Source organism: Callospermophilus lateralis, chromosome 16 (assembly GCF_048772815.1).
Source record: "Callospermophilus lateralis isolate mCalLat2 chromosome 16, mCalLat2.hap1, whole genome shotgun sequence".
Taxonomy (NCBI): Eukaryota; Metazoa; Chordata; class Mammalia; order Rodentia; family Sciuridae; genus Callospermophilus; species Callospermophilus lateralis.
The window spans coordinates 80,787,485-80,810,557 of NC_135320.1; the positions used below are offsets into that span (position 1 = coordinate 80,787,485).

Sequence of the window (23,073 nt, forward strand, 5' to 3'; positions counted from 1 at the left end):
CCTGCCAAAGCCCCTTCCTCCAGCCACACAGTGTGTGTTGGGTTTCCCACACTAGCTGTGTGGACAGACCTGAGGTTACCAACTTTCAGGAAGGAAGGAGAAGGAACGTGGAGACCAGCGCTTCAGAATCTTTGATGCTGTGGTTGCTCCCTGGCTAGAACTTCGTGTAGCAGACATCTTCCATGGTCTACCATGGCTCAGATTTCTGCCATGGTAGCCAGAACCACTTGTATGCACTCCTGACTCAGTGATTTTGGAGCCACGAATCTCTCCGAGTTTCACTTCCAAGCTTGTGAAGTGAGAGGTCAGTGCCCCTGTAGGGGGTCACTGGGGACTTAGCCAGACGCTGTAGGCAGAGCACCTGGGCCTGAGCTGCTCCACCCCACCTCAGGGCAGCACTAGGAGTGACAGCTGCCGACAGAAGCACTGTGTGGCACTTTGCTGGGCACCTAGAGCTGCGGCTGCATCAGCATGTCACCCCGGGACACGGAGGGGCCCCCCTCTCCTTCCTGTCCTGTTCACAGTGCCACACACTGTTCACAGGAGGTAAGATGACCAGTATCATTCTTTCCTCCAGAGTAAAGCCGATGAAGTCCCGATCTTCTCCAGTCGGAAGGAGTGGACAACTCACAAAATGGTCTCACTGCAGATGTTTGGGGTCAACTGAGAATGTTTATTTAAAAGCAATTTTAAATATTAAAAAAAGTAGAAATTAACACATACAGTACTGAAAAACGGTCACATTAAATACATGTGAAACGAAAAGTGTACTGATGTTTGATGGTAACATCCAGATGAGGATTCGGAAATTAACTAGTGGCACTATGGGATTCCTATACAACATGTTGAAGTTTTAGGCAATACAAAAATAAATAGCAATTGCTGTTCAACAGTCAAATAGACACACACTACTTGCAGAACATTACTTTCTCCTCTGGGGAAAAAAAGAACTAATTTGCTATTTTTTTTTTTTTTTTTTGGTAAGGTCCCATTCCTTCAAAATACTATATCATGTACAAAATGGCAGATCATGGCTCTTCACTGAGTTTAAGAACGAGGTCAGATTTAAACTCAACAAGATTGCCAATGGTTTTTCTATCTAGTTTTCCTATGTCCCACAGTAAACTGGATTAGAGAGAATTCAAATTCCTCATGGAAAACAAAACAAAACCAGAGAGGAGGAGGAGAAAAAAAAAAGGTATGAAAAATGCATCTGTGAGAGTTTCTACAATAGGGGAAACAGAATAGACATCGCCTCCACATAACTCCAGAGATGGAGCTTGTGTGTGTATTTAAAATAACTAGTTTATTTTCAGATGAGTTGCAAATAGTCTGGCCACAATGAAGAACGGCTCTCTACTGCAACTTCAAATTGTGAATGAATGAGCTGGGACCCAGGGCAGCCTTAGATGCTGACTTCCTGTCCTGACACCAGTGTGGCTTAAATGCTGAGGCTGCTGGCACGGCCAGTCACACATCAGCACATGGCCTGGTGCCTCCCTCACATTCTGGGTTAGGTGCAGGAATGCACGTGTGCCCTGATGCTGAGGAAGCAATTGCTTAAAATCAGTTTCCAATAGTAGCTGATAAAATATTTCTCAGGTATGCCATGCAAGGTTTATTCTTCAGGTGGCTACTCAAAGTTTTCATAGTAACCACTTAAGCAGAACTAAATATTTACTGAGCACTGTGACTATGAAAGAGGGTTTTTCCTATGGATTTGGTTGGGAATTGTGCTTCTGTGAAATTAACATTTCTCATTCACGGCTAAGATTATCTGCTTAAAAATATTAAGTCTTCTGTGCTGTTGCCAAAATAGCAGTTTAAGCAAATGGAACATCAGAACGACACGAGCCTTAGAATCAAGGACAGCCCCACTGGTTGTGGAATACGACTGCTGTATTCTTGTCCAAAATTCAGACTGATGCCAAAGATCAAAACACAATGTTCTTAATGGTCTGATAAGCATGGCTGGGATGAAAGCAAAATGAGAGAGAGAGAAAGAGCACAAGTGACAGAGAAACAGAGACAGACTCCTTGCAGGGAGAGATTTTTCACAGTGCAATTCATAGCAGCTTCCACAACTTGGTTATGAATTGACTTGAAAGGGAACTGTCTAGTGGCTGGCGCTTCAGATGGGAACACTAATGTATGAAGAAGAGCAGAAGAGCTTGGTTTCAGCACCTGGATCCTACTCTGGAAACACTGTGTGAAGGGCTGACTTTCAAATTCTCCATTTGGAATAGTCTTTTAAAAGTAAATTTATCCAAGAACAAAACTAAGAAAATAATTTAAAACCAACACTTTAGATGCTTCAACACAATTGAGGGATGCTGATTCATAATACATTATGTAAATTCATACTCTTTGAGAGAGTTGAATGACTGACTACAAAGAGATATAGTTGCATCCTTATAATTTCTGCTTTAATGGCAATCAAGTTTAAAAAATGTACAGTTCAACTTATTCATACTATTTATTCCTTTATAAAAGGCAAGATTTCAGGTATAAGCTTCTAAATGCATGCATAATGTAGAGGCTAATATTTTCTGGCAGTCCTTGGTTCCTGAAAGTTAAACTTCATCAGACATATTTTAAACTTTGTCAAAATAGGCATGAAGGATATGTTATTTTTGCATAATGAGGTAATATCTCAAGGGTGGGCACTCATCATCATAAGACAGTATAAATCCACTTGTCTCAACTTGCATGAGGCTGTGTGCATTGTAAAATGCCACAAAGAGTTTTGGGTCAGTGAACATTTGCTGAAGGAGTAACATATTTAACTGAGCACTTGTCTGTAATAAATACCAAAGTAGGTTTTTGTAGCTGTAAACTGTGTACACAGATAACTACAGGCTGGTCTGTCATGGAGCTAACTAGAAGTTTCACCTGGAGAACAGAACCCACCTCTTTGCTAATGCTGCATTTTCAGTAACAAGATTGAGAATACTGCACTTTAAGGAGCAGAGTCGACTCTAGGCCCTTCAATAGCTGCTGAACAGAAACCACTCTACTTTCAAAGCCAGCAATTCCTACACTCCTGGTTTTTTGTTGTAGTTGGTTTATTTTTTATTTTTATTTTTTTATTTTTGCTTGCTCATAAAACAGCACAGATAGAGAGAGATGTAAGTGCTAGGTGCCAAGGACGGCTTTGGCAAACCAGCAAGGCGCACCGGGCCCCGAGGCTACCCTCATACTGGCAAAGGCAGAAGACCACAGGATATTTACAATACATACTCTGTTCCCTCCCGAGGTGGCCCTCGAGGAGTTTCCTATTCTGTAACAGCAGCTACACACACACTGTGCACAGGGTGGCATGGAAGCAGAAGTCTGGAATGGAGGATGGAGACAACCCTAAGGTTCTGCTTTCTGCTAGTCGGACAGGATGTGAACAAAGGACACTGGAAAGACCCCCTTCCTTTCAGGCTGTCCTTCGATGTGTCCAATCTGCAAAGGAAAAAGATAGTGGTCAGGCTGGAGGCAGCAGGCAGCTGCCCTGGGACAAGTCCAGGGGGTAAGAGCCCAGCCCCAGAACCCAGAGCCCTGGGGTGGACCCAGACACATTTCCCTATCCTTTGTGAACCACAGAAACTATGCAACGAAACAACAGAAGGGCACTTCTGCACCATCTGCCTGCCCCCACGGAGTTCCCAGAGAGGTAGAACAGCCTGCCCAAGGCCTCCCTCCAGCCCAGACTTCACGATCCATGTTCTGAGCGGATGCTTCTGCTTTCCAGATGGGGAGGAGGTGGGGGTCAGACACACCTTGCTAAGCCTCTCAACTGTAAAACAGGGCACCAGAAAAGCCCTTCTCAGGCTTGTGTGATTACTTTAAAAAAGAAAAGACAAACTACATGGGAAAAGCTGCTACGTGCCCATCGTTTGTCCTCTGGCTACTCTGGGGGAGGATATTGCGAGAGTCTGAGGCTGAGGTCAACCGTACTGACTGCTACACAAGGCTGCAAGCCAGGCTGCCTGCAAAGATCTTCTTGTCACCTCTATTAGGTCAGTGTTAATCACATCAAAGAGAACCACATCGGGAGCCCTCGACAGCAGGAAAGACAAGACCACTCACGCTGGCTTTAAATGGCAAATACACCCAGCAGGGTGGTTGAAGCATGGGACAGGATGAGTCAGGCCAGCCCTCGTTTTCTCTGCGTCTAGCCTATAACCAGCTCCTTTACCGACCAAGCCCGTGGTGGTGGAGGCCATCGGTACTACTGGTCCCTTATCCTGTATATGCAGTCAATGGTTAAGATGTGGCCTACCTACGCCACGAGTGCTCAGCTGAAACCACGCAGTATGAGGGTTCTGTGGGTGGCATGTCACCATGGGGATGCATGGTGACATTCGTGTCTGGCTGGACATGTGCTGTTGGCCCAGAGAACTTCTCCCAGGAACAATGCTGAACACACTAACACAGACTCGTCTCTGCTGGAGTCACCCGTCCTTAGCAAAGACTACGATGGCTGCTTGACCACACTACAGCAAAGTGAGTTTGGTGACATCCTTGTGAGGGAGGATTAATCAGGTCCTGGTTTTCAGAGGAAATAGGTTTACAGGAGGGACATGCTTCCCCTAAGGCCACAGAGACGGTGACTGACTCCCGCTGGAGACCTCAGAGTTCATCTCCTTGGTCTTGTGCACATTGGCTTTCCAGGCTGCATGCTGGGGGCCGGCCTGCCTCTGCCAACAGAGGCTGGAGGCCCCTGGGCCTGCCCCAGCTCATCCTGTCCCAGGAGAGAAGAGGACACCTGCCACCTCAGCCCAGGGTTTTCTGACCTCAGTGCTGACATCTCTGCTGTGTGGCTCCCTGCGCATGGCAAGGTGTGGGCATCACCTTGGCTTCTTCCCACAACATGCCCACAGCACGCATCGTTCCCAGGTCCCAACAGTCAAGGTTTCTCCAGATCTTGCAAACCTCCCAGTAAAAACCATTGTTCCAGTCCAGCAAAACCACTGCCCACAGGCCCAAGGGAGGAGGAGCCAAGGTGAGTGTGCACACTTGCATGTGCCAGGCTTGCACAGGCCAGGCACACACGTGAGGGGGTGTTCTGGGCAGCCACAGGTTTTGCTGGCCCAACTGTGAACCACAGAACTGAGCCCCTCTTGGGAGGAGGGGACTCACGCTGCCAAAGAAGGAGGATTTCCATGCTGAAGGTGGGAAACTGTCAACCAGAAAAGTTTGAGGTGACCGTCTGCTGCACCTTGGCCTGGCAGTCGTCCTGGGGAGACACTTTCTGATCAGCCTGAGAAGCGACCAGTGCAACGGTGCCTATAGGTCTCCAAAGAGCTGGGTGGAGAGGACAAGGGTGCCTTCCCTTACACATACCTGAGCGGCAGGTCTTAATGTGAGGGGAGTTTTCACAGATATTTTCATTTTATCTTCTAGAATTATGTGATGAAGCTACTGCAAGTCCTCTTTACAAACTGGGAACCCCAGAAAGGATTAAAGACTGAGCCCGAGGGCCAAGCACCACAAACAGCTGAGCGTGTCCTGCACCTCCGCCTTCTGGCTCCCAGCTGGGGGACAGCGCGCAAGGGGAACAAAGCACAGGCTTCGAGCTCTGGAGCGACTCGGAGACCCGACTGCCTGTGTATCATCCGCCTGGCCTCGACAATGCGCCTGACTTTCCTGAGCTTGAGCTCTGCATCTGAACATTTAAAGATGCCTACAGCGCACAGTGGGCTGCATGGTACCTTGGGAAATCACATACACGCGTTCATTTCCTTGACCCACTTCTGAAGGGAGGTACCATGCGGAAGGATCAAGTGTAAAAGGCTCGCGGGCCATTGTCGCGGCTGGCAGGCTCTCTGTGCGTGAGGGATGCTTCACTGACTGCAGGGTCTGCAGGTCCCCACATGTCATCTGCCAGGGTGTGGTTGGTGACTGAATGGAGGGACCAAATGTACATACCCACCACTCCTGGTCCTCTTCCCCTGTGACCACAATTACTTCTCCCTCGATGAAGGTGAGCTCGTCGTCATTGTCTGCCTGGCAGTCGTAAATGGTCTTCACGCGCCTCACTTTATTCTTCCCCTTCAATACAGAAACTGGGTTTTAGCTGGAAGAACAGGCTGCAGGGGTGAAGAGCATGGTGCTCTTTAGGAGATGGGTGACATGGGGCAAGCGACTGGACCTCACCGAGCCTTGATTTTCTCAAGGGTGTGTGCGTGGAGGGGAGTGTCTGCCAGGCGCCCAGCGTACCACTGTGTGCTCTTGAGGAATGACGGGCCCTTCCTCCATCAGGAGCAGGCTAGTGCCCAGTTAGGGATTGGCCACTGCCGAGTTATTTTCACTAGAAATCACATCATGAAGGCAGGAATCGAAATTCAACTTCCCCAAAACACATGAAGCACCCTGCCCTCCCCCACTGGCAACAGCAGCTTGCAGAAATGACAGCGGAGTCTAAAAATGTTTTTAGGAAACATGATGTAAAGCAAAATGTGCAGCTTCTGCACACTGAATGTGCAGCATCAACAAATTTCGCCGTCCCCTCATGCAAAACAGCAGGTCAGGACATGTGGGCTACCCCCGGCAGGATCAGCCCGGCCGGGTGGATTCTTGCTCATACACCATTCTAACTTCTGGCCAGTTCTGACTTAGGCTTTCGTTGGCTGGGCTTCCAGTTCTTTGTAAACAGAAAGACGAAAACAGAGACCTTACCTTCTAAAGAAAACTTTTAGCACCCAGCTAATAAAATAATCAGTAATAAAGAAAGCAAGCTGTCTCTCTGAAGTGTTTGGGTCTGGTGACTCCCCCTCTCTGCCTCCTCGCTCTGCCCTGGATGAGCCAGGCCTGAGCTCCCTGCCAGGGCCATGGTGGGGTCTGGGAAACCTGGCAGAACTATGGTGGCAGCAGACTCTGCAAGCAACTGAGAAGCAACCAAGAAGGCCCATGATGTGCTCATTTAAAATGGAAAGGATTAAATGAGACGGCTCGACTGCAAAGCTCCCAGCATCAACTGGAACTGCACAAATCAAAAGGCTGGTGAGGCCATCGGCAGTGCTTTGGATTAGGGGTAGCGTCCTCCTAAGGACAAGGAAGAGCATCTATGATGCTCGCCAGGCTGGTCTCAAATCCATGGGAGGATGATTTATTTTTCTTACCTTTCCTTTGGTACTCATGTGAAACTTTTTTTTTTTTTTTTTGATAGCACTGGGGGTTGAACCCAGGGACACTGTACCACTGAGCAACATCCTCAGACCTTTATTCTTTTGAGACAGAATCTCACTAGGCTGCCCAGGCTGGCCTCAAATATGTGATCCTCCTTCCTCAGCCTCCTGAGTTGCTGGGGTTACAGTATGAACCATGGATACACTTTTACTCTAACATGTTTTACAATAAAATGAGCGGATGGGGCTATCTGCACAGCGGGAGGACTCTGGGTTTCCGCAGTAACTGTGCCCCTCACCTGAGGTGCAGGGCCGTGGGGTGCAGCCGTGCGCAGGGCAGAGTACTGCACATCTCCCTGGAGCGTCACCTTTCCACAGAGATGGTGCAGAAAGCCATGTTGTGGTAAAATAAAGATGATGCACTACAGAGGAGGAATGTGGTTCTGACAGAATGGCAGAAGGCTGACACTTCCTCAAAGCCCGCCTGTGGAAGGGTGGTGGACTTCCCGCTAGGAAGGCGTGAGCAGCACTGGCTGAGGAGCTACTCAGGACCCCGAGAGGGAAACTGCTCTCCCGTGATCCTGGGGAAAAGCAGCAGTGCCGCCCCCAGGTTCTCCGGAGAGCAGCAGCGCTTGTGCTGCGTGGCCTGAGGGCTCCCAAGGCTCACACGCTGACCCACCTGTGAGCTGAGTGTCCATGGGCCCCCTTTTGTATGTGAGGAAAGAGCCTCAGGGTGAGGAACTTGCCACCGCCCTGCAGTTTCCCCAGGTCCTGTGGCAGCTGAGGCAGGTCGCACGGCCTGCCTCTGACCACCAGGCTGCCTCCGCCCCAGCACCTGCCCCACAGCCAGGCAGAGGCGTGGTGGGCAGTCTGCTGCATGGGGCAAAGCCGTCCCGACGCCCTCCAGGGGCAGTGGGTGAGTGGCCTGAGCGCAGGGGGCACCCACCGTGTTGATTTTTCTGGGCAGTGGTACAGGCGTCTCGGGTAGAGTGGGCGTGAGGTCACTGGAGTCCTCAGATGCCTGCTTCGGGACAGCGTCTCTGGACTGCAGGTTTGGGGAGAGATCCCCTGGGTGCGACTTCTGTGTGACCTCGGAGGGCTGCTGAGACTTGGGTGAGACGTCACTCGTCTGAGACTTTGCCAGCAGGTCGCCCAGCTGGGGCTTGGGGGGCAGGTCCTTCATGTGCGGTTTGGGAGGTAAGTCTGAGAGCTGGGGCTTGGGGGGCAGGTCGCCCAGCTGGGGCTTGGGGGGCAGTTCTCCAGGCTTAGGTGGCAAATCTCCGACTTGGGGCTTGGGGGCCAGTTCTGTGGGCTTTGGGGGCAGGTCTCCAGGTGGTGGCTTTTGTGGCAATTCTGCCAACTGTGAAGATTTCTGAAAAATCTCAGGCGGGACGTTGGCTTTGTCTAGGGAGAGATGATGGCTCGTTTCTGTTTTCCTTAGTGCCACTGTGGGGAACAATCAGAGAGAACAAGGTCACCGAAGAGAACCGAAGGGGTAGGCATCTCGTCATCAGCAGGAGGCACAAGCACCTCAGCGGAGCCATCTCCAGGGAGCACTCGCGGGGACCAAGCTGGGGCCAGGCCCAGGCCCAGGCCCAGGCCCAAGCCTGGGCTGCGGTTCTTTGCCAGGTGCGAGGAGGAAGCTGGAAGTCCATCAGCAAGGACAACAGGGCCACCTTAATTCAGAATTTAAAACCCCCTTAAAAGGGTACTATTCCCAGAAAATTGGAAAACACAGCTGAAAAGAAAACTGCCCCATAAGACTATCTCTACAGGTAGTCATTTTAATATGCGTCCTTCTGATTTTTCTGTGTGTTTTCTACAAACGAGACTTTTATCAATATACTGTTTGAGCAAGAGTACTTGCTGAGCTATTAAAATCCTTTACGGGTAGCACAGATGTGATTTTGGAGGGGAATTCTATCAATTCTATGGCTGTTATAAGTTACTTCCTATTTTTTTATATGATTCACGCAGTAGGTAAGAGAGAGGTCCCTCTGCCCACCCGACCTCCTCCCGCGCTGCGCACACGCACACTGAGGACGTCATTTGACACAGTATAGGGGACCGGAATCCCAACACTGCAACTGTCTCCCCACCCAATGCGCCTGGAAGGGCTTCTCCCCGTTCCCTCACCAGCTGCACATGCTGCACGGCTCAGCGGGGACAACTTGCTGAGCCACTCACAGCCTTGCACAGCTCTGCAGAGCAGCACTTACGGCATTCAGACACGTCTTCAAGTCAAGCTCAACATTAACTAGCTGTGTGACCTTGAGAGAATTACCCAATCTCTGTGCCTCAGTGTCTTCATCTCTAAAACCCTAGTTCAAAGGGTTCATGAAGATTACATGAGTTAATATGTGTAAAGAATTGACTGATGGGACCTGGCAGGCGGTGAGTCTTCTGTGAGAGTAATAATATCATTTCTGTTCAGGCTCCAGAGCTAGGAAACAGAAATCTTGGTTTGAGCACTCCCCAGTGCTCTCTGTGCTGAAACGTAACTCCCACTGGGAGATATTATGAGGGTGGGGACTTACCCTGACTGTGGCGCTAGGAGATGGAGGCTCTAGGAGGTGATCAGGGTTAAAGTCATCAGGGTGGAGCCCCTGTGACTAATCCTAATGAAGAGGTCGCTGAGGACGTGATGCCTGCTCTCACAAGCCTGCTTCCTGACTCTAGACCTGTGAGCCTTTATCACCTTGGGACTCTGTCAGAAGGAAGACCATCACCAGATGCACTGCCAAACATTGTACCTTCAGCACTACAGATCCAAATAACCTTTTTTCTTTATAAAGGTATTCAGCCCCAGGTATCCTATTACAGAAACAAAATAGGCCAAGAGGGAAAACTTTGGTTCAAGAAACTTAGAAGACAGATCAATCAATCTAATGTGTAGACTTCATCTTGATTCTTATTCAAATAATTCATTAAAAATTTGTTAGTTAATTGGACATGTGAACACTGTGTAGTTGATGACATTGAGGAATTTTTAACCTTTTATATGTGAGGATGAATTGCATATGCATGAAATCACATGTTTGGGGTCTGCTGCAGAACTACTAGGGGCCAGTGGATAGGGATATATACAGAATGGGATCAGGTATAAACTGGGAAGTGCTGGAGATGAGTGACAAGTGTCTGGGAGGCTGCGTTACCCTATTCCTGGTCTAGCTGTCAGGACAGGTGCAGGTGAGAGAGCAGAAAACGGCACAGGAGGGATGGGAGGCGTGGAGGGGTAGGGACGGGGAGCAGGCAGCAGCAGCCTAGGTGGCCATTTGGTCTGGGTGCAGGAAAAGTCTGCTGGGAGGCAGGGAGAGGGACTCAGGGGTAACAGGTCAGAGACACAGGTCAGAAGCTGGGCAGCCTGAAGGTGGAGGACAGTGCCTAGCAAACTCGGCTCAAGCTCTTGAGACCAGGATAGAAATGAACACTGTCACCAATAAAACCTAACTCTAGAGAGAGACTCAGCAAATTCTGGGAAAGCTCCCTTACTGCTCCGTGGATGATGAGTCAGCAGCCACTTGAGACGCCCCCTCCTGACAGGGAGCCGGCCCCTTCTGCTGATGTCCTTCCAAATGGCCACTAGGCTGCAGAACTTTGGAGAGTGGCAAATTCTAACTCCTCTACACTGACTTCTACTCTAACTAGGCTGCAAAACACGGGACAGGGTCAGAAGTTGGCCCCAGGCACCAGCAGTCCAGAGCAGCTCCCCTGGGCCTCTGCCAGGACCTATGCTGATGCTGGCCTCGGGCTCCCAGGAAAGGGAAGCAGACGTCTGATGGGCTCCGCAGGTCTGAGAGCAAGGCTGGCGCTGCACTAGAAGAAGTCTGAAATTTTGGTTTGTGGAGGAAAACTCTGTTTAGGTCTGAAGAAGACCTGGTCAGAGTGGAGTGTCTCTGCTGCAGAGCAGCATTGGCAGACCTGCCTTCTGTCCTGTGCAGAGCTTGTGCCTCTCTATGGCATGACAGATGCCATCCTAGGGGGAGTCCTGTTGCCACCCACCTGCTGGGGGCCCTCTGAGCATGACTGCACTCTGTCCTATAAACTCCATGAAGTAGGCATCATTCCCCACTTTAGAGCTGAGGTGTGTGAGGCTACCAGGTCACTGGCCTGAGGTCACAGCTAGGAAGTGGAAGAGCCAATACTACTCCCCAGGTCTGTCTGCTCAAGTGTCCCAGAGGGGAGAGACTTGGAGATCATGACAGTGTCTTCTGGAAAGGTATTTTTTTTTTTAAATGAAAAACTACAGTGTTTTGCTAGTCACAGATTTTGAATTTATAAATAAATTTATAACCTTTTTAAAAACAAGTATTTACTGGGCACCTCCTATGTGCAAGGTGTTGCTCTAGGCATTTTGGACAGATCAATGAACAAGAGATGAGACCTCTGTCCCTTGGGAAGGTGCAGGGACACTTCAATTTCATGTGAACATAGAAAAGAGAGAAGCCTTACCTTTCTGAGGTAGTTTAGGAAGAACTCTTGGGCCAAGGGCAGTCTTTGCAGAACCGGTGCTGACCAAGAAATAACAACCATTTAGGATCTAGAAGTTCTATAATATCAGTAGTTCTATAATATTATTCAAAGAAATCGAAGCATTTACAGAATTACCTAGAGGATTCTTTCAGAATTCAACCAAATATTACTCTATTTTCAGGACTTCCTTTGGCCTGGTTGAGAAGCATGGGGAAGGGTTGGGGATCCCGAAGCCAAGGAGTTTGATAAAGCCACACTCCGCCTCAGAGCTCTTATTGTTCGAGGAATAACGTGCATGAAAGCACTTGGCCACCACAAGCTGTGACCGTCACGTAGTGACCACAGCAGCCTGCCTCATCAGCTCCCACGAAGCAGCCCTTGTCACCTCATCTTCAGATGAGGAAGTTGAGGTCCATGGAGTGTCACTAGCTAGAAGGTCCCTGGGCCGGTGGGGGACAGTGAAAATTCAGCCCCTTCCTCCTCCACACCAGATGGCCTGGCCTCCAAGCCTCAGGCTGGCCCTCCAGAGGACATGTACCTGTGCAGGGGAAACGCCCAAGTGCCCGGAGCAGAAGTCTGCTCCACGCGCAGTAGCGCCAGGCAGCCACTGTCTCCCGCTAAGGAGACGCTGCGGTGACCCTGAGCACCCCAGGGGCATTGCGCTCCCGAGAAGCAACAGCAGCCACCAGCCTGAGCAGCCCTTGCTGAGGACCTTTTCCTGATCCCATGCCCCCTTCCTGGCCTCTGACCGGCTGCTTTCTCTTCCTGCTGTCCTAACTGCATTGAAAGGAAAAAAAAAAAATGGCCAAGCCTTCCAACCAAGCAACCGAGTCAAGGAGAAGAGGACGAGGCACTTGTTCCTTTGATGCGGCCCCTGCACACCTGGGTCCTACTGACCCTGTGTAGCTCCCCGTCAATCCTCCCACCCCTGCGGCCTGGAGGGCAACCCTGTCCAGATGGTCACTACTGAACAAGGAGCGTAAGTGCTGGAGGGCTTTGCTTCCAACATTCTGCAGTGTGTTTGCTCATGTTCTGCCTTGGCATCTTCTCAGGGACCTCGACCCATGGCTCCTCCTGGTCATGCCACCAAGGCCAGGGCCGAGGTCTAGACGGATGGTCCTTCCACGGAAACTCTGGACCAACACCCAGCCTGCACCTTCAGCTTCCTATCACAAGTGAGCACAGGGCCAGTGCTGTGTGCACACGTGTGTGGCCATGTGTGCGGAGGACTGAGAACGCAGAGATTGCCACCTGGCTCTGGTTTACAACCAGCCTGGCCATTGCAAGTGCTTTCTCGGTGTCACCCTCCCCTCTCTGGCCCCCTGAGCAGGGGTGGAGGAGGACCAAGCGAGGATAAAGTTGGGAGCAGGGTGTGGAACCAGCCAGCTCTGATATTCATGCTGCTCTGAACCTCAGTCTCCTCATCTGTGAAGCTGAGGATAATGGTGATTGGGTCCATCCCACAGGGATACAGGGGTCAAATGTGACGGCAGCATTAAGAGGAAAGGGGTTTTGTTTTTTTCTTTGATAAACCCTGCAAAATGGCCCTGGCACACCAGCTGATTCTTTCTCCTGAGGGCCTGGAAGTGGTTCTTTGTGTCTGATATTTGGGGTGCACCTCTACAGAGAAAACCCTTTGGGGTGGGCTGGATAAACAGTATGGCCTTTAGCTGTCCCCTTCAGGGAAAGGGGGGAAGAAAGGAACACCAGGGTTAGCCCCACCTACAAAAATCTTACAAACAGCCAATCTAGAAAGAGGTTTTGTGTTTGAAAAGCTCTGGCTTCCAGATTTCCCTGAGGAGAATCTTTTCCAATTTCCAAGTCTGTGAACAGGTGGAGGGGGACACAACAAAGTCACAGAATTAAAACATCAGAAGCAACAGTAAAGCTCGTCTGGCAGGAGCGCCGTCACAGACCCTCTTCTGACTCTAACCTCAGGGCCATGAGGCTGCGCTGCCCGTGGATGGAGTGCCCCATGCAGGACAGGATGCCCGAGAGTGGACGCCCAGCCTCTCCTCGTGAGCCACGCTGCCAAAGACCACACCTTGAGTGGCACTGGGAACACAGCCTCAGCCACCTGCAGAATCCTGCCCATCGCAACTCCGAGTCCAACTAGGAGCTCAGAGGGCTTACCTGGATTGTTGAGACAGCCCCTCAAACTTGTTCGCGGTCTTACTTGAAGATGACGGACCCACATCGTTACCTACGAGGGAAATCAGATAGGGAATGTACGGTTTCTGCAAACAGGTAGGATCCCTGAGGTTCCAGAAAGGTATTTAAGAGACCCCAGCCTTCTGGCTGTACGCGTTTGGGGCATTAATTAATTAAAACAAAATGAAGCATTGTTTTGGGGTTGGTGTTTTTATTACGAGTGGAGGAGCACGTCACAGGGGAGCAGCCTGGTTCTTGACAACGCCTCTAAGATCACAGGACCTGGTGTCCCATTGGCTCAGATCCTGGCCTCAGACTGGGGGCACAGGAAGAAAACAGTGAAGTGTGAAGTTCACGTAGAGGTTGCCCCTGGTAACCACACTCAGATGACACACTCGACCCCCACACTGTGGGCACAATAAGGAGGGTGCTGATGACAGTCATGGCCCTGAGCCACTGACTCGTCATTCATCCATATTTTAACATTTCTTAAGCACCTACTATATGCAAAGCATGAGTGTGAAGTATGGGCACGGAGGCACATGAAATGCCACTGTTTCTGGGAGCCTCGTGGGTGGCAACTATTAATGCGGAATGAAACAAAGACAGTCAGGTTGGCTACTGTGAAAATCCAGAGGAAATGGTGTCTGCAGCCTAAGTGGCAGGGGTGGACAGGGACTATCCGCCTTGGAGGTCATGGCACATGAACTCCCTCATGGGGAGTGGCAAAACCAGAGGCCCGCAGGTGAATGTAAGTGTGCTTCTGCGCAGAGGAAGTCAAAGACCAGTTAGAATAAAAGTGGCTTGCTGGCGCACATCTATAATCCCAGCAACTCAGGAGGCTGAGGTAGGAGGATTCGAAGATTGAGGCCAGCATCAGCAACTTATGAGACCCTATCTCAAAATGCCCTGGAGTCCTGACCACAAATCTATGTGCTCTTTGCCACCCTTCATGATGCCCCAATGGTAACATTAATCACAGAAACTACATTTATTGAGAACTTACTGTGAGCAAGGCAATATACCAAGCGTCTCAAGGTAATCGTGCCTATGAGAAGTAATATAATCTCCCTCTCTCTTTTACACTTGGTGAACCATGAAGAGAAGCAAAATTGCCCAAGGTGAAGTAGCAGGTCAGAGCCAGGGAGACCACCTCCAGGTCTGGACACTAAACCTCACCCTCCACCCTCCCAGGCCTACAGAACCTGTTCAATCAGGAGGGCTTGGCAGTGCTGGGGCCTCTTGAAGGGAATGTCCCTGATTCTAGGGTATCTATACACAAAGACGTAAGTTCAACTGCATTGCCAGCATCAAAGACTTTCAAACCAGTGCTGTTTAACTCTGATAAGATACTGCTGACCATCAGTGTATCCATGAGCCTGTAACGTGATAATGGAGGACTTCTTTGGGATCTCTTGTAAAATCTGATCCGATTGCTTTAAGGTAGGCTTTCTCCCCTGGCCCCGCCGCCCCAGCATCATGCTCAGTACTGAGTCTACAGTCCTGGATCTCAAATTCTACCCTTTCAGACTGAAATGAGCCCTAACTATCAAAAAGTCACATCCATGGATTCCCTCTCCAGGTGGAAACACTTCCAACAATGGCTGTTAATTCACTTTTTTACATGTGACAGGCACGAGTGACTTGGAGACCAGCAGACTGAACCCCTTGGCTCTACTGCTGTCCTTCTCTCTGAAGTCACATAGGTGAGTTATCATGGCTGTGGTCTGGTTCCACGTGCCGAGTCCTCATTTAATCTTCCTTTCTGGCCACTCAAGATGACGTGCCACTCTTCAAAGACACTGTTTTGATGCCTCTGTAGCTCTGCTCTTTCTTTTCTTTCTGTCCCCTTCCACTCTTGGTGAATCTCACAGCTAGGCAAAGGCCACCTGCTGTGCCCAGAAGAAAAGCCTGGCTTAGAAACATTCCTAAAAATAAGACAGCACTAAAAGGAAGAGGAGCAAAAATGATGGCGGCAGTTCAGTCCTTTTTTCTTTCTCCGTGCAACCTGGAAAAGGCTGTGGGTGGATCGCACAGGTGTGTGCAGGAGAGACCTGGAGGAGGCCATGGCCGGACAACTGGAAACCTTGTAGCCAAGACTCCTGGTCACTTACTATACAGCTCAGAAGCTGCAGGATGGGAATTTGTGGGAAAGGCAGAGGACTTAGCCCAGCAGTGAATGGCCCGGAGGACTTGGCCCAGGGAGGACCCAGGAGTCTTCTAAAATGATGAACTAGTAGATAGGCCTGGAGTCAGAAAGGGGTTCAAATCCCAGTTCTGAAGTTTCTTAATTCGTGACTTTAAGCAACTTCTCTGCTTCAATTTCCTCATTGGTGAACTGGGGCAACAAGAGTCCTTTATCTTTTAGAATAATAACAGATAATTTTAAATCCCAGTGGCCAAAGGTGAGGAATGTTAGTGATTCCCAGAGGTCACTTAGGCGTGGAATGGTGGAACCGAGATCAGAACTTGGGCTTCCAGAATGTTCATCCAGTGCACAGATGGCCTCCCATGAACCACACTGCAGACATTTCTCTAAATGTTGACGGGCTGAGGTCCCAGGAGGAACTGCCCTGAGATATTAACTTTAGGAATCTCAAGTGCAAGAACAGGATTAATCCTATGCCTATCAATCACACACCAGATGATTTGTTGCATTTTTCCTGTGTTTATTCCTGTGAGACCCCTAGAGTAAAATCTGGGGTCCACTCTCAGCCATGGTATATGACCTCATGTTAGGGATTTTAGAGATCACACTCCTCCTGTACTACATCTTACTTTGCTATCTTTTCCCCTTCTCTTTCCTCTCATTTTCTTATTTTTTCAATTGTGTTAAAATATGAGCTGGTCTGTTTTAAAGTAGATTCTTTAAAACAGGAGGAGGTATAACGAAGTGCCACTTCAAAGATCCTAAAGCCCCCACAAGACTCAAATCTGCCCATTGTTCTATTTGCTTCCTTATCAAGACTGCCCTGGACGTCTCTGGACACAGATGGCCCCATTTATCACAGAAGTGGGGATTCTGCAAAGCGGTGCCTGGGCTGTTCCGGGGGCTGTGGATGGTGCAGTTCTGGCAGAGAGCACTTGGAGTGGCCCTTCCTGCCCGGGCCAGGCTGGAGCTGCGCTTGTTGCAGATGGACAGTGGGGCTCAGCCCACAGAGCACTCACTGCTTGCTGGACTTCTGGGCTAAGTGGAGCACCTTCTCTTCACAGGTACAGAAATGACTATTGAGAAGGGGACAGTGAGGAGTCTCACTCACCTGCTTTTTGAGCCCAGAGATGTCCTGTGCAGAAGGCAGTGGGTGGGGAGCGTGAGGAGCGTGGGTTCTCAGCCACTCAGGCTCAGACCACCCCTGGCCCTCAGGCACCAGCTGTGAGAACTGGGGCAAGCTGCGTAACCTTCCGGAGCCTCCTGTCCTCACAGCCAGGTACCAGCACAACCTCCTGCATACAGGATGCTCAACAATGCCCGGCACTCCACAAGCAAGAGCCAGCTTTAAAAATACACATGTGCAGTTGTTTATCTAGGTAATGACACCATACACCTGCATTAAGAATTGAAGAAGGCAGAAAATGGTTTTGAGGGGTAGAAAGACAGTGTCTCTGTAAGTGGCCTTTCATGAAGTAGATGCATTAAAGGCTACTCTCTTGGCCCTCATCCTTGCAAGATGAACATCAAATTCCTGCTTATCTCCTCCAGGCTACTCCCCTCATCCTGCAAGCACAAACTCAAGCTCTACCACCTCCTCTTTTTTTTTTTTTTTTTTTGTTCTGGGGATGGAACTCTGGGGTGCTCTGCAATTGAGTTATGCCCTCAGCCCTTTTTTGCAATACTGGGGATTAAACCCAGGGCCTTACACATGCTATACAACTGCTCTACCACTGAGCTACATCCCCAGACCCCTCCCCTTCTTTTGTGGGATACCAGGGTTTGAATTCAGGGGCACTCAACCACTGAGCCATATCCCCAGCCCTATTTTGTATAGCACCTCGCTTTTGCTGAGGCTGGCTCTGAACTCATGATTCTCCTGCCTCTACCTCCTGAGCTGCTGGGATTATAGGCGTGTGCCACGGTGCCCAGCAGACTTTTGTGTGTATTTTTTTGGTAGTTCTCAATGGACAGAATGCCTTTATTTACTTTTATGTGATGCTGAGGATTGGACCCAGTGCCTCACAGTGCAAGGCAAGCTCTCTGCTACTGGGCGACAGCTCCAGCCCACCTTTTTGTTTTGAGACAGGGTCTCTAAGTTGTCCAGGCTGGCTATGGACTTGCAATCCTCCTACCCCACCTCCTGAGTAGCTGGAATTACAGGTGTGTGCCACGGTGCCTGTTCTCCTTCCAGTCTAAAGTCCAGCATGGAGGGTTGGGCAAAGCATGAGGACATCGGTGGAGGCAGGGCCTGGTAGCTACAGGGGCTCCACAGAGTCAGAATCCAAAGATGCCCGAGTCCTGAAACAGGACTGTGGTAGGAGAACCCACCAAGTGTACAAGCTTCAGAAAGTGACAGGTGGAAACTTGCTCTTGGCCGAGGGAAGAGACCACTGTGCTGCAGGCAGGGGTGGCCTCAGTGCTGACTGGCATGTTCACTGAGAACTAAAAAGAACGAGAGCCGACAGGGTGGTGAGACTTCTGGGCACACCGGAATGTGATCTGCACGTGGGATGGATGTGAATCTCTGGGGTCCAAAGAATAAATGAGGATAGGTTGAAATGGCCACCTGAACATATTAAGTCCTAACTCTTGGAACTTGCAGATATGAACTACTAGGAAAAAGCATCTATGTCACAATCATTAAGTTAAAGCTCTTGAGATGAAGCGACTACCGCAGGAATTCAGGCAAGCCCTAAACACAGTATCAGGTATCCTTATAAGACAGGCAAAGGGAGCTTTCAGAGCAGAGCAGGGATGAGGTGCCCATGTGAGGCAGAGGGAGGAGCGGTGTGCGTCATAATCCAGGAACACTGGGAGGCACCTGCAGCTGAGAGGGGCAGGGAAGAGGATCTTCTCTAGACCCTCTGGAGGAATTTCAGACTTGTAGACTACAGAACTGATAGATCTGGTGCTGTAAGACACCAAGTTTGTGGCTTGTGCTACAATAGCCTCAGGATGTTAATACAGGTTTCTGATACATGTGACAGTCTCCCAACTAGCCATCTCAGTAACAAAATGCTGCTACTGAGAGTAACATTAGCTAGCATTTACTGAGAGCTTCCTATGTCCTGGATCCTCTGCTTCATGTGTCTCTCACTTAAATTTCATGAGAATATTCTGTAAACTATAGGTATAATGACTAGCCCCAGTTAATGAATGAAAAAACTGAGGCACAGGATAATTCAAAGACACCTGCTAAAGCCACATGGTTACTAGGTGGCAGAGATGGCATTAGATGTAGGTAATATGACCCTAGCATCCACATGGGGGGCTCTACTGAGCACAGCAGCACATACCCTTACAAGACATTCATGCCTGGGAAAGGAGGAGAGACCGAGAATCATGGGAAGCCACTGTGCCTGAGGCACACAGAGTGGGCACGTGTGGGGTGGCTGGGCCGGGCCCCGTTAAGCAGATCCCAGGAGAGCAGGCTTAAGGGATGATGAAGCACAAAGGAGCAGAGGTAAGAAGATCCTAGGCTGAGGGCACAGATCCGAGAGAAAGGATGCAGTTTGGGAGCCTGCTCGGCTGCAGAATGGCAGACACGGGCTGCTCTGGGTGGATGTGCAAGGCTGCGAGAGCAACAGGCCACTCCTCCACCACATCTTCCACTTATGTCTTCCCCAGACAGTCCGAGGGCCCTCACCTCCATGGGCTGAGAAAGATGGGAGGTTCAGGGGAACTAAAAGACCAGGAAATATGGGCCCACTGAAAGAAGATGCAGGTTCTAGGGAGAGAAGGTACCTAGCAGGCTGCTACCCTGCATGCCTCACTGTCCCCCAGCCTGACCCTGCCCTTGGCGTCTGAAACACAGCATCAGCAGGAGACAGGTGTTACAATCACCAAGCAGCAGTTACATGACATGAGGCACAAATGCCAGGACTGGAGCGAGTTCAACCTGCGAGCAGTCCAGCTGTGTCTGTGAGCACACACACCCGCTACTGACAGGTCTGTGTCTGCACACCTGTCTAAGTCTTCCACACATGCACATGTGCCATGCATAAATAACAGCTTTGATAATTCTGGAATGAATATTCGAGAGTGTAAGTCATCACCAGAGCTGTGTTGTGTGGAGAAGTATCTCTTTTCCTGAGGACAGACTCTGATTTGTCCTGGGGCTGGCTGGTGGCAAGGGGCTCCCAGTGGATGGCTGAGAGGCCCATCTGCAGGTCTCTGAAGCTCCCAGCTTACTGCCAGGCAGGTGGTAACTTTCATCCAGCCACAGCAACTTTGCTTCTTGGTGAAAAAGGCCCCCACTACACCTTTGCTGGAGATGAAAAAGAAAGGCCAGGTGCCTAGTCCTGCCATTGAGAGCTCAGAGCAGAGGATGAATCCTAAAAAAGAACTGCCAGCTGGCGGCAGTGGTGCGTGCAGTGGTGCCCAATCCCAGCGACTGGAAGGCAGAGGTAGGAGGACTGCGAGCTCAGGGGTACAGCTTTTCAAGCTAGAAAACAAATCTGGTTAATGTTCTTGAGGAACACATGGGTCCCTATAAAGTGAATGTAGGTATATAAACCACATAGACTAAAACCTAATCAAATGAGAGGATCAAAGTATGGTGGAATTTAGAAAGAAGGTCAACACGTGATATGAAAGTCTACACAGGAAACGTGTGATTTCTGATGGAATGTTACTTGTTATTCTCTTTGACAAATCGGAGGGTCCTGAAGGCCTTGGGGTGCCACCTCTAACCTGTCCAGGACATCTTTAGTATTTCCGTGCATAGGGGCCTGCACACCTACACACACTCTTCCTGCCTTGCTCGTTTCTCCTGGGAGCTGATTTGTTAACATTAGTCTCCTCCTCTGTGAAGCATTCTCTGCTTTCCCTCACAGAACACAGACACACTGTTTCTCAGCATTTCAACAGTGTTTGGTACATGAGTACCTGACAGTCAAGAACTGTTCACCCCTCGGTGTCCCTTACTGGGCCTTGGGCTCCATGAGCGTATAGACTGAGAAGGCCCAAGCAGGTGTCCTAAAGAACCCTGCTGTGTCAAAAATATTTCTCTACTATGATAATACACAGACATATTCAGGCACGCTGCACACCCTCACGCTCCCCTCTCTGTGGCATCTGGGCCAGATGGTGGACAGGTGTGCCAACCTATTTAAGTGGATGGTATGGCTTTCTCCCAAATTCAAATACCTAGAACGCTTGAAGTAGGCTTTTAAGAAAGGCTTTAAAAGCATTAAGAGGACTTCCCTATTAGCTAGCAAAACAATTAGAATGCAAAAAAAAAAAAAAAAAAAAAAAAAAAAAGCGCCACAATGAAAGTCACTGGCAGGAAGAAGTAAGACAGGTAGAGTAGCATGTTCATTCAGCAGCACCTGACCGCTGGTGGGCCAGGACCCTGCTGGGTGATGGGCCTACCCTATAACACAGGCAGGCTAGCAGGAAAGGATGGAATCTACCCTGCTGCTTCCTCCTCCTGTTCCCTCTTTGCCCATACTGCAGATCAAACCCAGGCCCTCGTGCATGCTACCAAGGGCTCCACCACTGAGCTACATTCCCAGCTCTGAAATTATGTTTCTTGTGGAAACATTTGCAATCAGTGTCACTCAACTGATTATACTTGCTGACTCTGAGTAGGGCTATTCATTTTCAAGAAATTGCTGGCTTTCCGCTGTGTACCAGGCATGATTCCAGGCTACGCAGACACAGGTGAGAACAAGACAGACAAGGTCACTGCTCCCGTGGAGCACACATTCTAGTGGGGAGACAGACACGTGAATAGAGTATTTCTCTTCTATGATCAGGTGCTTGGGAAGAAATCTGCTCCTTCAGAGAGGAGAACCACCGAGACAAACATGAAAGCTGAGAACTCAGGGAGAAAGGAGCTGGGCTTTCAGGGAGCAGAACAGAGCTCCAGGGAGTGGAAGGGCCTTAAGGAGGGAAGACCAGAGTGCAGCCAGGATGTGGAGGGAGGCCAGTGGCAGAGCAGAGGTGAGAGCCCCAGCATGCAGGGCCCTGGAGGCCTTGGTGCAAGGAGTCCAACTTTATTAGAAGCTCAATAGGAAATCTTTACAGGTGTTAAGGAAAAGAGTGACCATGATCTGATTCACATTTTATAAAAAAAACCATTCTGGCTGTTTTGAGGCAATGGACTCCTTTACTTTTCTGGTCCTTTACTTCCTCTTCTGTAAGTGAGATTAATAACACCTACACCACACGGTCATTGTTATGACTGAATGAGAGTTTGGATATGCTTGGCACTTTATTACTATCACAGTTGGTCCTCTGCATCTGCAGTAATGCTCCCTGGATTCAAGCAAACAACTGTGGACCAAAAATATCGAGGAAAAACCTGAGTGTTCTGAACATGTCCAGACTTTTTTTTTTTTTAATTAAAATTACATTGTATTAGATACTATAAGTAATCCAGAAGTGATTTAAAGTATATGCGCTTAGGTGATATTCAAATACTATGCCATTTTATATAAGCAACATGAGCATCTGCAGATTTTGGTATCCCTGGGGGAGGGAGGTGTGTCCAGGAACCAAAATCCCAGTGATAGTAAGGAACAACTATACTGACTGCTATTAGCAGTATTTAAGGGCCCCAAATATTTTCAAAGTGTTTCTCGGCCATTAGAGGCAGGAATAATCCCACATATCCAAGCCCTCATCCAGTACGTGGCCCACTTTCTAAATGCGCTATCCATTGCCAGGGGAGCCCCACGCTCTGCCTGGCCCTGGGCGGCTTTGGCCCTAACTTCAGGAGAACTTACCCCAAGGAACTGCGCCTTTGTTTGGGGGCCCGTGAGGTAGTGGGCTGGGAGGGTCGGACAGGGTTCTCTTGTGTCCGGGTGGTGGGGGAGGAGGCCTCTTCTTGGAAAGGGTGGAGCTGCCACTAGAGGTCTGGGTGCTTAGAGGGAGTGTTGAAGGTGGGCCAGTTGGACCTAGAAAGGAAATTGAATGGGGGCAGGAAGGTTAATCCCAGGCTCACAGACACAGGACACCAGTATGCAATCACTCCCACACATCCAAATGTGGTGCGACACACAAAGACAAGCAAAACGCTGATCTGACCATGTTTGTCAGTCCAACATCTTTAAATCCAACTTTAAAACAGGACTTAAAAGAAATTGTTGGTTAAAAAAAAAAAAAAAGAAAATTACAACAAAGGAGAGAGTGTGCTTTTAAGGAACAAAACGCTAGTCAACACAGATGCTAAGG

At 49.5% G+C, this 23,073-nt stretch overlaps 1 protein-coding gene across 5 annotated transcripts in view; it reads right to left on the reverse strand.

Annotated features, from left to right (window-relative positions):
• Positions 1-652: 652 nt before the first annotated feature.
• Positions 653-23,073, reverse strand: part of Asap1 (ArfGAP with SH3 domain, ankyrin repeat and PH domain 1) — a 341,517-nt gene continuing 319,096 nt past the window's right edge. For 3 of the 5 annotated variants that reach the window (XM_076836257.2, XM_076836256.2, XM_077105587.1), the window contains exons 25-30: positions 22,626-22,796; positions 13,725-13,794; positions 11,571-11,629; positions 8,065-8,564; positions 5,920-6,042; positions 653-3,450 (exon numbers count right to left, since the gene is read on the reverse strand). In XM_076836257.2, coding sequence (XP_076692372.1) covers positions 3,376-3,450; positions 5,920-6,042; positions 8,065-8,564; positions 11,571-11,629; positions 13,725-13,794; positions 22,626-22,796 — 998 coding nt within the window. In that variant the 3' untranslated portion in view covers positions 653-3,375. The remainder of the gene's footprint in view (positions 3,451-5,919; positions 6,043-8,064; positions 8,565-11,570; positions 11,630-13,724; positions 13,795-22,625; positions 22,797-23,073) is intronic. The other 2 variants (XM_076836260.2, XM_076836258.2) reach the window with 1 other exon arrangement.